General features: G+C 30.6%; 2 protein-coding genes across 2 annotated transcripts in view; one reads left to right on the forward strand and one right to left on the reverse strand.

The window, feature by feature from the left end:
• On the reverse strand, positions 1–11,893 carry LOC143063141 (ADP-ribosylation factor-like protein 3). Its single transcript, XM_076235121.1, has 6 exons — positions 11,789–11,893; positions 8,839–8,982; positions 8,212–8,328; positions 7,332–7,382; positions 5,495–5,680; positions 1–2,584 (listed from the first exon to the last, which is right to left on the reverse strand). The coding sequence occupies exons 1-6, from the start codon at positions 11,789–11,791 to the stop codon at positions 2,543–2,545; spliced, it is 543 nt and encodes a 180-aa protein (XP_076091236.1). The 5' UTR covers positions 11,792–11,893; the 3' UTR covers positions 1–2,542.
• Positions 11,854–19,258, forward strand: part of LOC143063140 (sideroflexin-2-like) — a 19,805-nt gene continuing 12,400 nt past the window's right edge. Inside the window, exons 1-4 of the mRNA XM_076235120.1 lie at positions 11,854–11,957; positions 15,002–15,171; positions 15,859–16,029; positions 18,506–18,604. Of these exons, the coding sequence (XP_076091235.1) occupies positions 15,023–15,171; positions 15,859–16,029; positions 18,506–18,604 (419 nt within the window). The 5' untranslated portion in view covers positions 11,854–11,957; positions 15,002–15,022. The remainder of the gene's footprint in view (positions 11,958–15,001; positions 15,172–15,858; positions 16,030–18,505; positions 18,605–19,258) is intronic.

Genomic DNA, 19,258 nt, shown 5'->3' on the forward strand with positions numbered 1-19,258 from the left:
TACAAAATGGATTTTAATTTTCAGTGATACATGATTTTGACACAGATCTTCACATATAAAGTGATGTACAAAAACTTTGGACGGAACACTTACAACACTACACAATTCCTAAATACAGATCTTATACAAGCTTCCTTCACAAAAAACATTACAAATTTATCAAAGTAAAGATGTTTTACTTTGGTTTAAGTATAAGCTATTTTAAATGTTCTAAACTCAGTTAGTTCCCTATATCTAATGTAAAATTCACTGGTGAACAGACAGAAAAAACCATTTTAATTTTTGCAAAAATGTTTCAAAAACTTGAGAGTATTTCTGATTAGCTTGATTTTATATGACATCATAGAATAAAACTAAAATGAAGTAACTACTGTTAACTACACCCGTCATTTAAAGAATTAAGAAGACAAATTCTTTGTTTCTAAGAAATTGATACATACAATGGTAAAGCAAATGTGAACATTCAGAAATATGGAGATTTCACAACCTTAAATTACTTGAATACGCAATAAACAATAACAATAGCAACCATCATTTCAAATTATGTGCATAAAAAAAAATAATGGTTTAACATATAAAAGTTGTTCCTTTTAATTAATTAAAAGCAATCAGAGAAAAGTTCAAGCAAGAATGTTGCACATACTATTTTTCCTATTAATAGGTAATTAACATAAATTTAGCTATATATATAAGGTCACTTTCAAATATTTAAACCTTAAGATAAACCTGTTTTGAAAGATATGATTTTTTCCCATTACCATATATCTTATATTAATCATGAATTGAAGAAGAAAATTAAACTACATGTTACAAATTATAATGCTGTGTTAAATGTTAACATAATGCAACAAATGATAAATAATAATTATTTACAACTTAAGTTAATAACATTTTTGAGAGAAAATACTTTACCATAGTGTTTTTCTAAGAGACCTAAAAGTATGCTCCTTCTAGAGTTCTGAAAATTACTGTGCATTTTATAATGGTGTTATAAAGTGGTGATATTTTTTTAGATTTAGGAAAATATAACAAGATTTAAAGAATCAATTTTGTTGCCGTGCATTGATGAAAATCATCTAATTCATTCATTAAATTTGATCCCAATCACTTTATGTGCACCAAATTTAACCAGATACTTATATTTAAACTATAAATTATCTATCATGAAATCATTTATCAGGCTTTTAATGACAATTTTAAGATGAATATGAGTATGATATTATTATTCTAAAAAGTTATTCACATATTTATTTCCCAAAAATGGACGGAATGCTATCTGATATGTGCTTTCTTAAATGCATGCAGTCAAAAACATACATGCATGTGTAAATGTGTTATAAGTAAAAAAATCATGTACCCCGTATCTTGATTTTGTCTCCAAGACAGTTAGCATGTAAGATTAAAATAAAAAAATTAGTAAATCAAACCTGTTTATGAAAAGGAAGAAAAAGAACTGGTTATTTTGTAGTCCCAACTCATTTCTAGTTTTCTAAAAATTTTTAAAGACGGATTCAAAAATTTTAAATCTTTGGTTGAAAGGGGAAGTAATTCAAATAATTTAGTTTGATAAATTAATAATGTAAATTTATCTTTTACGTTATGAAGCAAGGACAATCACAATCATACATGTCGGCTGAATATCAAATCATAAAAAAACAACCCAAGACAACAACTTAGTAACACTACATGCCCCTGTTATCATCAATTAACAGGGAGGTGGGAGTGGTAAACATCGGTATTATTAAGTAGATATTCTCAAATTTTAACTTTTTCATCAACTTAAGTTTAGTTCTGAAAAGTGTGTGTTGGTAGAGATGAGGAAACAACTTCATCTCCCCATCTTTTGCAGGTGAAAAGACAACATCATATTTGAGCACAACCAAGGCATTTAAAATATCTAATATGTAAAAAGGCAACTTAGGAAGCAAGAGGAATGACTCATTTATGGTAGGTTGATAAATAACAATAATGTGATGGCCCATACCAGTATTAGTATGAAAAATTTACTTTTCTTGACAGGTCTATAAGGCAGAGGAAAATAAACAATTAAACTTGACGAGTAAAGAGAGAGAGCACATATAAACTTGATGGGAATTTATGTGAAAAAAAATACATATATATGTATATATAACAAACTGGCTTTAAATATTAATAATATGTATTCTTTACAATTACAAAAAGTTAAATCATGCTGATGAGAAAAACAATACATATTCTTATCATGGATAAGTTGTTATAATCAAGTTCACATAAAAAAAAAATTGTAATAATCTTCTTAAAAATTCAAAAGGAACAACTGCCAAGAATTAAAACTACTTGTTCACTTAACATAGAAATGAACATTGTTTATTGTTTCTTGTTAAAAAGCTATAATATTGTAGAGGAAAACTTGTACAGAAGAGTATTAATTGCATACTAAGTTCTTATACAATGATAATAAATAAAGATGTTGTTCCTGTCACCATCAAAGAGATTTTGTAAATGTTGACGCCTTCCATGTTGGATTTTCAGAATTTATCACAATACTACACCATCATTCTCGTCATTTCTTCTTACATGTTTTTGCAATCCAGTCTAATCCTTCCTGAAAGTATAAATAGTACACACTTTGCAGAATTGATAAAAAACTTAAATTTATTTTTGTCCTGAACATTAATAATGTGATGATGAATTTTTGTTTACCGTTAAAAGGCTTGTATAGTCCGTAGTTTTATTCTCCAACAAAATTGACCTTCCAGAGAGGGATGCCTCCTATAGAGTACAATAAAAAAAAACAAGAGAGAGAAAATTCAATATAGCTAGGTTTGTTTATGTTCCGCCATGTTTGTTATTGATATTGTAGAGGGCGCTCTTATAATTTTTCAAACTAATAATTTTACCTAATCTATATTAAGTTATTCAATATCAAATTAATACTTATAAATTAAAAAAAGAAATGTTTCAGTACAAATTTATAGTTTCTTTTCTATGCATTGCTCAAAATAAACTGGTACATGCTTGAATGAAACGGTACGAAAAAAGTAAAAAAGACAACCGTAAACCAGCTTACGATGTGTAAACTACAAAACTTTGTCGGTTATTATTCGTTCCGTTTTGGTGTTTCATACTGATTAATATGTTTTGTATTAGCTTAAGACCCTTCAAACATTGATATAGTAGATATTAAACACTGTTTTACATAGGGATGGAACAGACTCAACTGTTTTACTTTTTAAAGTCGTATTATAGTGATTTCGACTCTCACCGTTGTTTTCTTCTTTTACACATGCTTTTCAAACTTCCGGTTGAAACATACAGAAGTTTCTAAATTGTTTTTTGTGTGATTTAGACTTATTTTAACTATCGTGAAGTATTCTAGAATCCTTTACAAGCAGTTTCAGCTTTTGTTTGATGATGTAAAACAGGTTTTTCCAAGAAAATACCGCAAATGGCCACACGATTTGACATTACCAGAGTTTCATTAAACCTTTTCTAACAGTTACAAAAAGTTTTTTTACCTGAAAGGAGTAGGTCCAGTAAAACCCCCTTTTGGCCCCAAAATAAAGCAGTTTTATAAAACTGTTAAAATGTAAACTTTAGTTATTTATTGGAAAGTAGAATGCTTCTGCTGCATAAATATGGGATATTTTTGACAATACAATGCACATATATCGGGTACTAGCATAATTTAGTCATGCTAAATTACTGAAATCTTCACAATTTTAGCATTTAGTTAAATTTTAGACGGTTTCCGTCTAAAATGAAAGTGGTCGCATTTGTGTTCATTCTTAATATTGAAATTTAAGTTGTGTTTGATGATAATATATAAAGGTTGAAGATTAACACGGATGCGGCCACTTTCATTTCTGACACAAGAGTGCACACACTGAAATGTCTCGCCTTCTTTACTAATCATTGATATTATGTTGATACTCCTAAATATAAAGCTTTATTACGACTGTCACATAAACTTAACATAAACCATGAAAATGAGGTCAAGGTCAGTTGAACCATATGCCAGGCAGACATGTACAGCTAACAATGCTTCCATACAACAAATATAGTTGACCTATTGCTTATAGTTTATGAAAATAGACCAAAACACAAAAACTTAACACAGAGCAATGAACCGTGAAAACCAGGTCAAGGTAAAATAAAACCTGCACGACTGACATATAGATCATAAAATATTTCCATACACCAAATATAGTTGACCTATGACATATAGTATAAGATAAAAAGACCAAAACTCAAAACTTAACTTTGACAACTGAACCATGAAAATGAGGTCAAGCTAGACATGTACACCTTACAATCATTCCATACAACAAATATAGTAAACCTATTGCATAAAGTATGAGAAAAACAGACCAAAACACAAAAACTTAACTATAACCACTGAACCATGAAAATGAGGTCAAGGTCAGATGACATCTGCCCGCTAGACATGTACACCTTACAATCATTCCATACAACAAATATAGTAAACCTATTGCATAAAGTATGAGAAAAACAGACCAAAACACAAAAACTTAACTATAACCACTGAACCATGAAAATGAGGTCAAGGTCAGATGACACCTGCCAGTTGGACATGTACACCTTACAGTCCTTCCATACACCAAATATACTAGACCTATTGCTTATAGTATCTGAGATATGGACTTGACCACCAAAACTTAACCTTGTTCACTGATCCATGAAATGAGGTCGAGGTCAAGTGAAAACTGTCTGACGGGCATGAGGACCTTGCAAGGTACGCACATACTAAATATAGTTATCCTTTTACTTACAGTAAGAGAGAATTTAACATTACAAAAAATCTGAACTTTTTTTCAAGTGGTCACTGAACCATGAAAATGAGGTCAAGGACAATGGACATGTGACTGACGGAAACTTCGTAACATGAGGCATCAATATACAATATATGAAGCATCCACGTCTTCCACCTTCTAAAATATATAGCTTTTAAGAAGTGAGCTAACACCGCCGCCGCCGGATCACTACCCCTATGTCGAGCTTTCTGCAACAAAAGTTGCAGGCTCGACAAAAAACCATATGAAAAGTGACATTTTTTGGCATATTTGATATATTTTTCATATTTGAGCTTGAATCGGAGTGTTTTTAAGGACTAAATCACTTAAAATCTTTCACATAAACTAATTGAGTCAAATGAAATAGACACTTAAGTGTTCAAAAAAGGTGTCAAAAATCTTTCGTTGGATGAATCTGAAATTTGAGGCCAAAATCGACCCTTACTGGACCTACTCCTTTCATGGGGAGAAGGAGGTGCAGACTATGTACCAGTGCGAACTATAAAAGCCAGAATATGGTAATTGAATTAAAATTATTTTCAATTTTAAACAGCATTACAAAATAGATATAAGAAGATGTGGTATGAGTGCTGATGAGGCAACTCTCCATCCAAGTCACAAGTCAAAGTTGGGTATGGCATTAATATTACAGCCCCCGTGTGGTAATGGTTAAGAATGGTATATAACTGAATCATACAAACCTTGACTCCTTCATTTGTAAGAGCTGAACAAGCTTGGATCTGCCATTTTCTATCCCTAATTGCATCTAACCCCAGACCTTTAGCTACTTCATCTGCTGGTGCTGCAGATAATAAATCTTGTTTGTTGGCAAACACTAAAAGTGGCGCCCCCATCAACTTATCTTCCTCTAAAAGTTCTGTTAATTCCTGAAAGATTTTTTCAGCTAGAAATTATATCAGATATGAAAAGGGGCTAAAATACTGGCTACAAACATAAACTTATTAAGTTAAATTAAATTAAATTTATCGACATATAATTATAACTATATATATTTTCATATCATGTTTCTTTAATTATTATTTGTATAATTTTACATTGTAACACTAATAGGATTGATTGCTGGTGTCCAATGTCACTTTCAACATAAAGAATTATTTGTTCCAAGTCAGGAATATTACATTTGTATATTTGATGTATTTTTGGCCATATTTATAATAATTGGCAGAGGAAGAAAGATTACTTGAGAGCATCAAGGATAGGAAGTCTATGTGAATGTTTCTCTGTACACATACATAAACAAGAACAAATAAACTATCTCAACAATTTGTGTATATATTATCAAACTTATCAGTCAGGATCCTACTTCGTCAAAATTATCTCCCCATTACGCCAGTTCATTTTCAGAATCGTAAAAATGGAAGCCATTGTAGCGATGACGCGCTACCAATTTTGCTCTTGGAAACCGATAAATTTATCCACATTGCACCAATACGATCCTTATATGTCAGTTATATTTTAAAAGACAAATGTATCAACTAGCTAATGAGCATCAGTTAATGATATTGTCTGCATTGATTCAACTTAAAACTATTGTCTGATCGGTTGTTAGGTGGAATTTTCGAAATATCATAAACATTTAAAAAAAATCTAATTAAATATTTCGTGGAAGGGCAGACTAGATTTTTTTAGTGGTTGAAGACTATAAACCCTAGTTATCACACACAAAAAATTAGAATTTTTCGAAGATATGCATTTTCATCATCCAACTTGTAAGACTGTCGTCAAGTACTTTCAGTAAAAAAATAGCTATTCGAACACACCTTCCCTGTTTTTTTGACTCATTAGATAGGTATTTTACTTGACCCATATATTTCATCTTTTAGTACTGTTATTTTTTTGTGTTATAAAGTCAACCTGTAGCTTTAATATATAAAAATGATAGAATCTGAAGCGAGACGATGTATGAAATATTCTTACTTTGAACGATATCAAGACAAAATACTCAACTCAAACACGCCCTAACATAAAAAGGTGCACTCGATTTTCTCTTTTCGATACAATTGTTACCTATTTTTTGGAATTTTTTCTTCAGTCACATAATGGAAGGGCAGACACGAAAATTACTGAACTAATAGATTGATATCTTTTCCGTCCGTGGTAATTTTTTCAAAAAAATCGGAGGTTATGCATTTTTGTCATCCAACTTGAAAGATACCCATGTCGTCGACTTGATATCTAATTGTTCTGCTTAACTATGTACTAGATAAATTGAAAACTTATGCAAATGGTGTTTTTAAAATAAAACACCTCGTAATTGAGAAGAAAATTGCAGTTTTGTTTGTTTCTATTAACTTTTTAAAAATTTGTCACTATAGTAAACAATACAGTAAACATTTATCGCCTTCTCTAATAGAGAGCTTCGATTCTTTTGTTCTATTTCAACCTGGTTTCCGACTGTTATACAATACATACATTGTACAGGTTCAAATTATGATCTCATATTTTCTTTAAATCAGTTAGAATTGATGTACGGGTACGCGTAATCTGTGATATAACCCAAATGAAAGAAATACTTACCAAACTTGTTTCTTCAAATCTTTTCTGATCTGCACTATCTATTACATATATCTGCAATATATCAATAAACTCATTAAAGATACAGGGATTAAATTTATAAACTTATTTAGAGCCTACCAGTATGTTATTTCAACCCCTTTATAGAAAGGGCAACATAATAGCAAATCAATAAACATATTTAAAGTGCATATATTTGTTGTTGAATCCATTTTTAGTCAATAAACCTGTTTTTCTTATTCTTCTTTAAACATTACCTGACCTGTTAATTATTTTTTCAATCAATGTGTGGTTTCTTTGATATATATATCAGTTGTTCATTGCTTTAATTAATTTCAATTATATTTTCAAATTTTCATGCTTTCTCTGAATTTCCATGTGTTAAGTCACGGAAAAGGTGATCATGTCTAATGATATCTCATGTAGAACAAATCTATTTACAGATACTTGAAAAAGAAGTTTTTGTCCTGTTTAAAAATCAGTTGTTAAACAGACTGAATCTCTTGCAATACAATACTTCTACACTCTAGAAAATATTTTATAATTATTCAAAAAGGCTCAGAAAGCCTTGTTTTACATATGAAAATTTAACTTAAAAGTAGGAATATATTGTAACACAGTGACTCACACTCTCCAGTGGTACATGTAGAATCTATGTTTATAACTTTGATCCAATAATACTGTTTCTACTGTTTAAACATCACTTTTCTATTACTTACAAAATTGTCTATTAAAAAAATATTTTACACAAGATGAATCATTTCCATATATCCAATAAAATACAGATAAGCATGTTCTTGAATTGTTCGTATATTGTAAAACAATGTAAAACTCTAGGGAGTTCCTTTGTGAATACAGTAGTAAGATATATACATGTACATACAAGTAAATCGGTATTTTCAAAGTAATTTTTCCAGTATGGTCGAATTCTTCTTTGTCCTCCAATATCCCAGACATTTAGTTTAAATCCTGGTGACTGAACTGATTTTATATTAAATCCCTGAAATAAGAAATATCATAGTTCATATCTTGAACTTTCTCTAAGACAACAATGTATTGCATTGTATTAGTTTTAACTGAAACTTTTTCGCTTTTCAAAATAACATGCTTTATATAATTGTACATGTATTTTTATCCATAAATATTTATCATCTGACACTTAACTAAATTAATATCTAGATATACAATGTATATCAATATTTCTGAAACCATTTTCCGATCTGTGATGCTCCAATCGTAAAATGTTATTCAAAGCTCAAATCAAGTATGAAGTTGAAGCTTTAAGAGCATTAAGGATATAAAATTCCAAAAGGTGAGGCCAATTTCAGCTAAGGTAATCTATGCCTGAGATTGAATTCCTTAGTATTTTCAACATTTAAAAATTATACATTTTTTGTCTTCATTTAAAAATCGGAATCTTTTAAAATATTCTGCAGCATTGTTTATTAAGTACAAAAAAAATGTACATGTAGTGTCTGTAACAACAAAGTAATATTATATATAATCATACCTGTGTAGGTGTTATATGACTTATATCTTCTGATGCTAATGATTTTAATATGGTTGTTTTCCCAGCATTATCTAGTCCTAAAAGTAATATCCGTAATTCTTTATCATTTCCTGATTTCATTTTACGTAACAAATCTAAAAGACCCTGTAAAATATAAATGGAATTAAATGTTTTAAATAATCAAACTAAATATTAAACTTAATAATCAAAATGTGAATTACATGTACATGTACAAATGTATCAATGAAAAAAACTAGAATTCTAAGAAGTCAGGGGTTGCCTTTGCAATGCAAATAAACAGACAGGGGGATTCCTCTATACTCAGATGAACTATTTGTTAGAAATACATTTGTTTTTGTGATCACAAATTAATTGATTCCTGTCTGACATCAATGAATATTCATAAAATATTCAACAGTATCAAGACTGAACATTCAATCAATAATTTCACTTTAATCTTTATCATTATAAACTTAATTTTGGAGTCTTATCTGTATTCCCCTTGAAAAATTCAAAAGTTTCATACATGTAATACATGTATATACATGCGAGTATTCGTAATCAGTAAGTTGATGATTGATGGATCTGAAAGTTCATCACATGGTTTAACAGAGGCCAAATACAAAATTTCTGGAAGCTTATATTTGTAGTTCTTGAAGAAAAAAGACACAAATTTATTGGGCTAGACAGACAAACAGGAGTTACACAGAAAGGGGGTTATACATGGCCATTACATGTAAATGTATGTTTCAAATATTAAACAAGTATTTGGTCATCAGGAAGTTGACAAAAACCCTGATAATAAATTTCAGAAAGCTGTGAAAAAATGAGACGAAAACGTCATATATTTAGAAAACAGGTACCAGGAAATTGATGAGTGATGAATCTCAAACTGTGTTGCAAGGTATAGCATACTGACATACACTCTCTTCCAAATGCCCTTATTTTAAAACTGAGAGGTTGAAGTGCCAATGATGTACATGTATAATGTACAAATGTACATGTAACTTGTAAACATGGTAAACTGTTTCATCAGAAATTTGATAGAAAGAAGAGACACAATGTGTGATGGGTGATGATCTTGGGTTTGCAGGTTTCATATTTATAATCAGTACCTTTTTTTTTAATTTAAGACCTTATATTATAAAAAATATATGCAATTATCATGTATAAATTGTGCAGCATGCTTTGAATTGAGGTTTAGTAAAGTAAAGACTTCTTAAAGGCAATAGACTGTGGTCAGCGTTTTTTTGAGCATTCAAGGACAGTTGAACATGTTGAAAATTCTAAAATCACAGGTAACTGACTCTCAATATTCCTGCACTTATCTTTAGAAAAAGTAAAATCAGCAACTGTTTAAGGTGATTTCGATATTTACTGATTTAAGTGTTTATTCAGCGACACAATTGATATTTTCAGTCAGGGGACTTACTTAAACAAGTGATTTTCTAAATCACTGATTCAAGTAACATTATTTCCATAAAGGTTGGAAGCTAGAGTTGTCTTTCTTTAATGATCATCTATTTAAGTACATTGTAGTACAAATTAATCACTAGAAGAAGTGATTTTAATATTATTGTAGCTTTAAATATAGAATACTAATGATCCAGGGACTAATTATGTTTCTAAACTTATCAGAACCAACATCTGTGTTGTCTAGGATGACCAGGTCATTTCAGGTGATGACCTTGTACTGAATCTAGGATAATGACATAAAAATCACTTGTTTAAGTATCAGACCTCAATTTCCTTCCCAAAAATCACTTCTTTAAGTATCATTCTGTTAATAACCCCCCACTAATTTCAACACCCCCCGAACAGTGAAATTTTTATCGCGAACAGTAGAATTTTATTACACTGCTGTGAAAAATCTTTGAAGAAAGTATCAGTTCATTATGTAAAGCCATTATTATAGCATTTTTTCAACTAAAATAGAATTTTCAGCTAAATGATAGCATCAAAGGCATAAACCTTGCTACTTAAAAGAAGCAAAAAGTTCATATTTTTTAATTTTACTAATTAAAAGATATTATTTAAACCTATTTGTTTAAAATTTTGAAAAAACTACAAAATCCCAATTTGTGACAAAACATTGAATTTGCTACTCAAATAATTTTTAGTAAGTCCCCTGACTGATTTTTAACCTTTTCTACTTGTTATGTTTGGGGTTGGATTTTTATTTTCTTCAGTACCTCATTTAAAATCAGATCTTTATTAAGCAGTTAGAATGTATACATGTACATGATGTACATGTCTAAGCTCAAAATATTGGATCAGGAATTTGTGTTTGTGCTCCTAAACAGGCTGCTGTAGTATCCTTATTGTTTGATGTACATTTTATATTTAAATTCTGCAATTGAAAATCATGTCATGCAAGTGAGAGGTTTAGCTACATTTTTGTACAATGTAGCTATAAAAGCATGTTTAATTCGCAATTTTCTACACAAGGAAATGCAGTACTGCAGATAAATGACCAGCGAGCGTGTTATCATGTTCTTGACAAAATGAGCCGGTATCTTTCATTCCCTTAAGATTTCAGTAGGGTTATAAATGTGCTTATCTATCGTTTGATTTCCTATCAGTATAATACATAATAAATATAGCACATGATGCACTAGTCTTGCCGAATTATTAAATCCTGTGGTCTGATATGGCCGTACCTGTTGTCAGTGTAGCGATAAAGGATAAGTGAACACAACAGGGGGCCAGTTTATGTTTTATCATGGCTTGTGGGGTCTCTTACAGGACAAGATTTTTAATCAACTGGACAGAATCTGTAAATTTCATGATGTACGCACACCGGTTGGTTAAAATTTGAGACCAATTTTCCGAGAAGTAAAAAAATACATGGTCATGGGAGCACTGACACAGTTTAAACGAACATAAGTCGTTACATTTTTTTGTACAAAATCTAATTAGTTACAAAGATTGCCATTGTATCTTAATTTACCATGATTGAACAAATATTTTGACCCCTTTTCTTTTTGGCTTGGAGTAACTACGCGTGACGTAAGAGTCTCGGTTTCAAAGAGGAAGAAATAACTAAATGTAACTTCACACAAAAGATTTACTATACATGAAAATAATCTCAGAAAATCATTGGAACGTGGAAAAAATAGGTAACGTAATTAATCAGATTGTTTTGTGATGACATAATGAATGAGCATACTTTTAATGCATAAAAACACCCTTTTAAAGAAAAATAAGCTCACACCATTGTATCAGTTTAGAGTAATTTCTGAATAATATTCCAAAAATTGTGACATGGGAGATAACTTAAAATTTTAACCAGTTCTTAAACTTCTTTATTAACCCACCCATCAGATCCTTTACAGATTCCAAAGCTAAACAAATAGTACTTTCCAAGTTTATCAAGAACATTTCAGTATGGACTAGAGTTCTTAGTTATTTAGAAATATATTACAGTCAAAGCTTAATTAATTATAATTTAGTTCACACTTGGGATCGTTCGCCCTGATTACATGTTCGCCCTAGGTTCGTTCGCACTGAATTTGTTCGCCCTGATAGTCCGTTCACCCTGGGTTCGTTCCCCCTATATTCATTTATGATATGTATATATTACATTAACGAACGAAATATATATATTGAAATTTATGTATATCTATTTAAAGTTAAATACAGAATATTTGCCAAATTTATATTAATTAAATAAAATTCTTGGCTGCATTGTTACACTTTATTTTATAATTACTTTTATATTAATTACTGTCAATGACTGTTGATTGAATTTTGATTGCTGATAAGGTATCATTTGAAATCTCTGATATCACTGATTGTTATATGAATTGTCTTTGATGGATTAATAATGAAAATAACATTGGATGGGTAAAAACACTGATGACAAGTGATCAATGTACAGCAGTGTGACTGTGTTTTTGGTATTTGTTTCACTTATAGTGCTTTAGTTGTTTTATGTCAAATACTTTGTAGTCTTTGAATTCACAGAAACTTATCCTCGTAGCAGCAAGACAACAACTTAGTCTTCAGTTGTTTCACATTTAAAAATACAATGTAGTGCTGAAATTCCGAGAAACTTATTTTCTAATAGCAGTACCACAGAATATACGTCATCATAAATAAATATTCGGTGAATGTAAACTTCAACATATTCAATTACATACAAATAATTTAGTCTTCAGTTGTTTTACATTTAAAAATACAATGTAGTGCTGAAATTCACAGAAATTTAAATTTCCTAGTAACGTAATAACATACAGATACAAACGTAGTCCTCAATGCAATACCTTGAAGTCACAATATCTTGTAGTCCTGAAATATACAGAAACTTATAACCTAGTCCTAGTAGCACTGAGCTAGCTATAAACAACATGATACATCATAAATATTCGGCCAAATTGTAGACTGACTTCAACACATTCAATTATATACACACAACGCAACACTATACTAAAAAATAAAATCAGGGCGAACAGACTCGAGGCGAACAGGTGTTAGGGCGAACAGAAACTAGGGCGAACCAGAATCAGGGCGGACGGACCCGGATTCTTGATAATAGGAATAACTTTTACACTTGATTTATCATTTCCATTACCAGACATACTCTTTTTCTCACGCATAATTGAAACATTTTATGGGCGTACTGGATCTCTTCTACTTTGAACTGATAAAGTCATTGTGACTGCTTGACATTTTTCAATAGACAAGACAATATTTTATTGGCACAAACGCATTTACAATAAATGGTAATGAACAAATGGATAAACAATTTGCTATACATGGTAGTAAAATACAAACAATTATATATATATATGTGAATAACATATATGTGAATAAACGATTAAAGGTATAATGAAAATCTATTACAATAGATTACTTCTTGCATTTAAACAATTTGTTACGAAAGAGGAAGATAATTTTAGTGCCGTATAAGGTGTATTATTTAGTATAAGATTTATTTTATTTTTATCGCACAATGTGGATATACTTTTTCCTGTAATTTTGAACATTTTTAATACAAAAGTCTCTCTAATACTGGAGTAACCTCTCCAGTGTAGCAGCATGTGCTGTTCATTTTCAATTTCGCCACTTTTACAGATTTCACAAATTCTTTGATCTCTGGGCACTTTTAAATATCTACCTCTTTCAATGGCAAGGTTATGAGCACTAACTCTTAATTTACATAATGATGATCGATCTGATCTATTTTTTAAAGCATCAACATAACCTGCCCGTTCACTCATTTTGTAAACACTTTGGAAAAATGTTAATTTTGGAGATGCTGAAATATTTGCATGTTGTTCCTGAAAACCCTGGTCAATTAGTCTTTGTTTTATAAAACCAAACAGGGGTTTAATAGTAAGGTTATCATTTGACAAATAAGATGATAACCTCAATTACCTGCAGCAGTTATAAGAATATTACTTGCTTTGCTCAACGTACAGAAAGGTAGATTTTATGCCCAACATATGGCCAAGTGACATAAAAGTTTACTCAAAACCAAACACTCTAAAAGTAAGACAACTATCAGAATCAAGGGTATTGAAAAATCAAAATATAGAAATTATTCAACGAGTGAATAACACATTAAATATCAGATAGTTGTTTGGTTTTTCGATATTTAAATTATATTATAAGTTAATAATTTCATTATGTTGACAACATTTGGACAATGGGCTTTTTAATGGAAGTAAAGTAGAAAATGCAAGGAACTAAATCTTTTACTACACATCCTGAATCACACATTGCATTGATGCAACCTAATGTCTTAATATATATATATATAGCTTGACAACACTTATTGTTGTATGATGTCAGAGGAGTGAAATTATCATTCTTTATTTCACTGGGAAAGCATGGTAATATATTGCAACTAAGTACTAGTACATGTAATACAAATTGTAATGAAATATGTCATGTATGTCAGTTCAAAGAATATTTTAGTTTTGGAATACAAACTGTACTTCCATGACTTCTGTACAAACTTAGTTATTTCAAATATTTCAGTTCAAACTTACTTTTTGGAATATATTTGTATAGACTTAGATATTTCAGTACAAAATTACCGGTAGGTATTTAAATTTTTCAGTGCCAAACTTTTTATTTGAATAACATCAGTCATCATAGGTACACACTTAGAAAATATGCTTAAATCTTGACAGCAAGATCATATTGTTTATTGTAGAATTTTACATTAAAGCCAGAAATGGTTGAAGTTGACTTAGATACCCCAATTTGGGACCAGAATACATTTAGTGGTAGAAGGAAATATTATGCATGGATGACTGACCCCAGAAACAGTCTGGTGTCATCAGGAACCTTATTTCAGGCTAGAGATCTTATCCATGCTGTCAGGTAAGATTTCACTAATTATGTAATTATACCATACATTTTATGCCTCTTATTGAATAGTACATGCATCCTCTATCTATTTAAAACTATAGGCTTAAGGTAGTTAACCATGCAGTTGTGATAACATCAACTTTAAGATTTGGTCACAATAACATATAAATGATGTTTAAAATGTAAGCAAAATTTTTGTTTAACTTTTGTCCTAGATTTTACAGTTAGCTGAACATTGAAATCATCAAATTTTTGTGAGACAACTATACACTTAAGATCAATTGATGAAGATGTAAGCAACTATAGGTCACTGTACAACCTTCAACAATGAGAAAAACAATTCTGTATAGTTAGCTATAAAAGGCCCCAATATAAAAAAAAAGGAGTGAAACAATTCAAACAAGAAAACAAATGACATAGAATGGAGCCAACAACCTCTTGTACTTCAGTTACCAAAAATTAGACTGATATCGTAAACTCAAATCAATTACATGACTCATAATGTCATATTTCAAGATATCTCCTTTAAATGATACGAACAAAATATTTTTATGTGTCATGATATCTCCTTTAAAACAGTCTTTAACACTTTTGTGTAATGATCATTATAATATGCATGATGATGTCATTATGGCAAATGCCTGGATAAAACAAAACATCATGATATTAAAATTACTTTTTCTTGTATGATTCATTTAGACAGAACAACATTCCATCGGGAACAACAGTCAAAGATATACGTAGAGCTCAGCAGCTCTATCTATCAGCATTCCATCCAGATACAGGGGAACTTCAAAATGTTATAGGTAGAATGTCATTCCAGGTACCAGGAGGAATGGTGCTAATAGGAGCCATGATCACATGGTACAGGTATGGGTTATAGGTCATAGGTCGGATGTCATTTCAAGGGAGGACTGGTAATGATTTATGTCATGATAAATATGAATAAAATAAGTGAACAGCTGGTTCATTTATTTTCATCTATACCAATTTGTGGATGTTGGATATATGGAGTTTTGCCAAAGTCTGCACACAAGCCTATTGAAAATGTACTTAACCTCTTAACCTACATGTAAATTCAATCAATTTCAAAAAGGGGTATCTGTTTATGATCCGAAAACAAAATTTTGAATTTTTCAAACAATCAAGAACCAAAACTCAGGACTAGTAAAAGTGAAAACGTCAAAATCAAACTTAACGTTTGTTTTTGGCTAAGATAAATCCAACCATCCAACCAAGTATGTCTCAGGGAAAGTTGAGAATGTTTTAAAGGAATCTTACCAAATGTCTGCACAATACTCAATACTTTAATACATTTTAATTTTGATGATTTTACACTTCTTCACTCCAGAGGAAATGGCATCTGAAATTTTTTAAAAACCCATCAAGATTTTATATTTCTCATCTTCCTCATGATAGCTTATTTATTATTTCTGGAATTATGATATTTTTATAAAAAAGAGAATGCAAATGGGGAATATGTCAAAGAGTCACCAACCCAACTAAAGTACAGAAAACAGCTGAAAGCCACCAATAGGTCTTTAAGGCAGCAAAAAAATCCCACACCTGGCGGCAGGCCTCAGCTGGCCCCTAAATAAAAATGTGTACTAGTTCAGGGAAAATGGAAGTTATACTCCAAAACATATAAATGAACTAAAATTAAAAAAAGGTACAAGACTAAAAAAGGCTCCTGACTTGGGACAGGTGCAAAAAATGCGTCTGGGTTAACACATGTTTTGTGAGATCTCAACCGTTCCCCCTTTGATATATGCATTATGCATTATTAAATGTTTTATAAGACAAGCTACCTTTTGATTTCGATGTTTTTATGATTTGCTGTTCCAAAGAAATATACATTGTACTTTGATCACAAAATAAAAGTTTTCACACATCTCAATATAACTCAAGTTCTGAAGAATATTTTACATGCTGTTTTGTTCATCCCATTGTATGTAATAATTGTACATAAAATGTTTTTACACATTGATATGTGGGTGGGGGGGTTCATTCCTGGGGCAGCCAGCTTATTATTTATTTATATAAGGCCAACTAAAATTAATTAGTAGATTTTCATCCAATTTTTTTTTTTTAATGGGGCGGGTGGGAGGATTTTATTTTTTAAATTTTATTTCATATGAAACCCTCGTCACGAATTCTTCATACCGCGGGTATATACTAGTGGAAAACAAGCTTGTATAATGTATATATACATGATGTAAAAGAAATCCTACACTATTTTTTGAACTCTTAAATAAAAATCCCTGATTGGCAACCACTGTTATACATGTAATTGCCGCTTTAGAAACCTATTTATAGTATACATCAAAAAGAAGATAAATGCTCTCTTCAGTTGGACTATACCTACACCAAATTTATTGTGCTTTCTAAGCAATGGTTTGTAGTACCCATAAAATCAATAAAATGTATACGTTTTTGATGCGCTTTGTTATTTGATTTTACCATGTGATTATGGACTTTCCAAATTAATTTTCCTCTAAGTTCAGTATTTTTGTGATTTTACATTTTGGTACAATTGTATGCAACACAAGTATTATGAGTACAGAATAAAATGTAAACGTAGTGTTGAAAGTAATTATGATGTAAAACATGAACTTAACCAAAACGTAGTTGTTGTTTAATGACTAAATTGAGGGTATTGGGACAGTTACAGAGGGTGTTTGCCGTTTGTCAACAAAAACAACAGCCATGGGCTTGTTATAATTAAAATGCGTGTTTGTCGACTTTTTTCTCTCAATATACGGTCATAATTTAAAAAAGTTCGTGCTTGCGTCAATTTCTTTAATCCAGTCATGTTTTTGTACCAATTTGTTCTACGATTCTTGCCCTTTTGATATCATTCAAAGTCCAAATTTCCTGACACAAAGTCATTGTACAAATAAAGAAAAAAAACACGGTTTTCGATTCACTTGTGACTACCGCAATTTGCGTTCAAGGACAAGGCATTTTACTCGTAACTCAAATAATTCATGCCCTTCTCGTTATCAATCTCTATTCTCGGTATATGATGTTGTCATCATAGAGCAGCAGAATATGTCGACTTAATCATTTTCGTTAGAAGTTACTCGATTCAATACAAAAACAAAATTTGAAACAGGAAGTTTTGAATGAAACGAAATTATCGATGGTTCCCGGTAACGGACATGAACAAAATCCGGAAATCGTATTTTTGTTAAATAACAAAAATCGGGGCGGGACGATTTGAGAGGGGCGGGCGGGGATGAAAATCTAGCAATTAATTTTAATTGGCCTAACAAGAATGGAGAACTATAGATTCAGAAAAATTTAAATCTTTTTTACTTTAATAATGTATTTTTGTTTATTACAGAGGTACATCATCTGTTATATTTTGGCAATGGGCCAATCAGTCATTTAACGCTTTAGTTAATTATACAAACAGAAATGCTGCATCAGAACTTACCACAAGGTATACTTGATTAAAGGTACTTTAATATAAACATTCAAATGAATAACATTATATGTTTTGATTATTCAGTTCATTAAAATCTATTATGTCTATGTTGGTCCACTGAATCATTGGAATTTGTAAATTGTACATGTCAATCTGACAGAATTATGGCACCTTAACTCAATTTACGTGGTTCAATGATCAAGATACAGTTGTTGACTTTGAAACACTTTCTAAGTTACTACTATTAATAGGTAAACTATAGTTAGTATATAGAATGAATATAATGTTTACATGTCTGGATCATCTGACCTTGACTTTTGTTTTTGATGGTACATGTACATTAATCTAGGATTACAATTTCAATTTTAGTCAGTTTCTCAGTTACTTAAAAGATATGAAAAAAATATTTGATCTTTAGAATCACTATGTGTCCTGTCTGACAGGGTTTATCTGTCCTAATTATCATGGTTCATTGATTAATGTAAAGTCTTTATAAAACATGTAATAAGACTGATATCGAAGACATTCAACATACCATTCAGTCATAATCAGTTCAATCAAGACCTCCCTCCAAAAAACTACAATAATTGAAATCATAGTTGCTTAATATGTTTAATGCAATGTATATAAAACCACTTTGCTTTTATTGCGGTAGTTTTCAAGTAACAA

The sequence above is a fragment of the Mytilus galloprovincialis genome, chromosome 2, assembly GCF_965363235.1.
Source record: "Mytilus galloprovincialis chromosome 2, xbMytGall1.hap1.1, whole genome shotgun sequence".
Lineage (NCBI taxonomy): Eukaryota > Metazoa > Mollusca > Bivalvia > Mytilida > Mytilidae > Mytilus > Mytilus galloprovincialis.

Excerpts from the sequence above, each read along its gene's own strand:
- LOC143063141 (XM_076235121.1), bottom strand. Across the intron at positions 8,329-8,838 it reads GTCATATAACACCTACACAG|GGATTTAATATAAAATCAGT; the intron begins GTATGATTATAT and ends TTCTTATTTCAG. Across the intron at positions 7,383-8,211 it reads TTGAAAATACCGATTTACTT|ATATATGTAATAGATAGTGC; the intron begins GTATGTACATGT and ends GATATATTGCAG.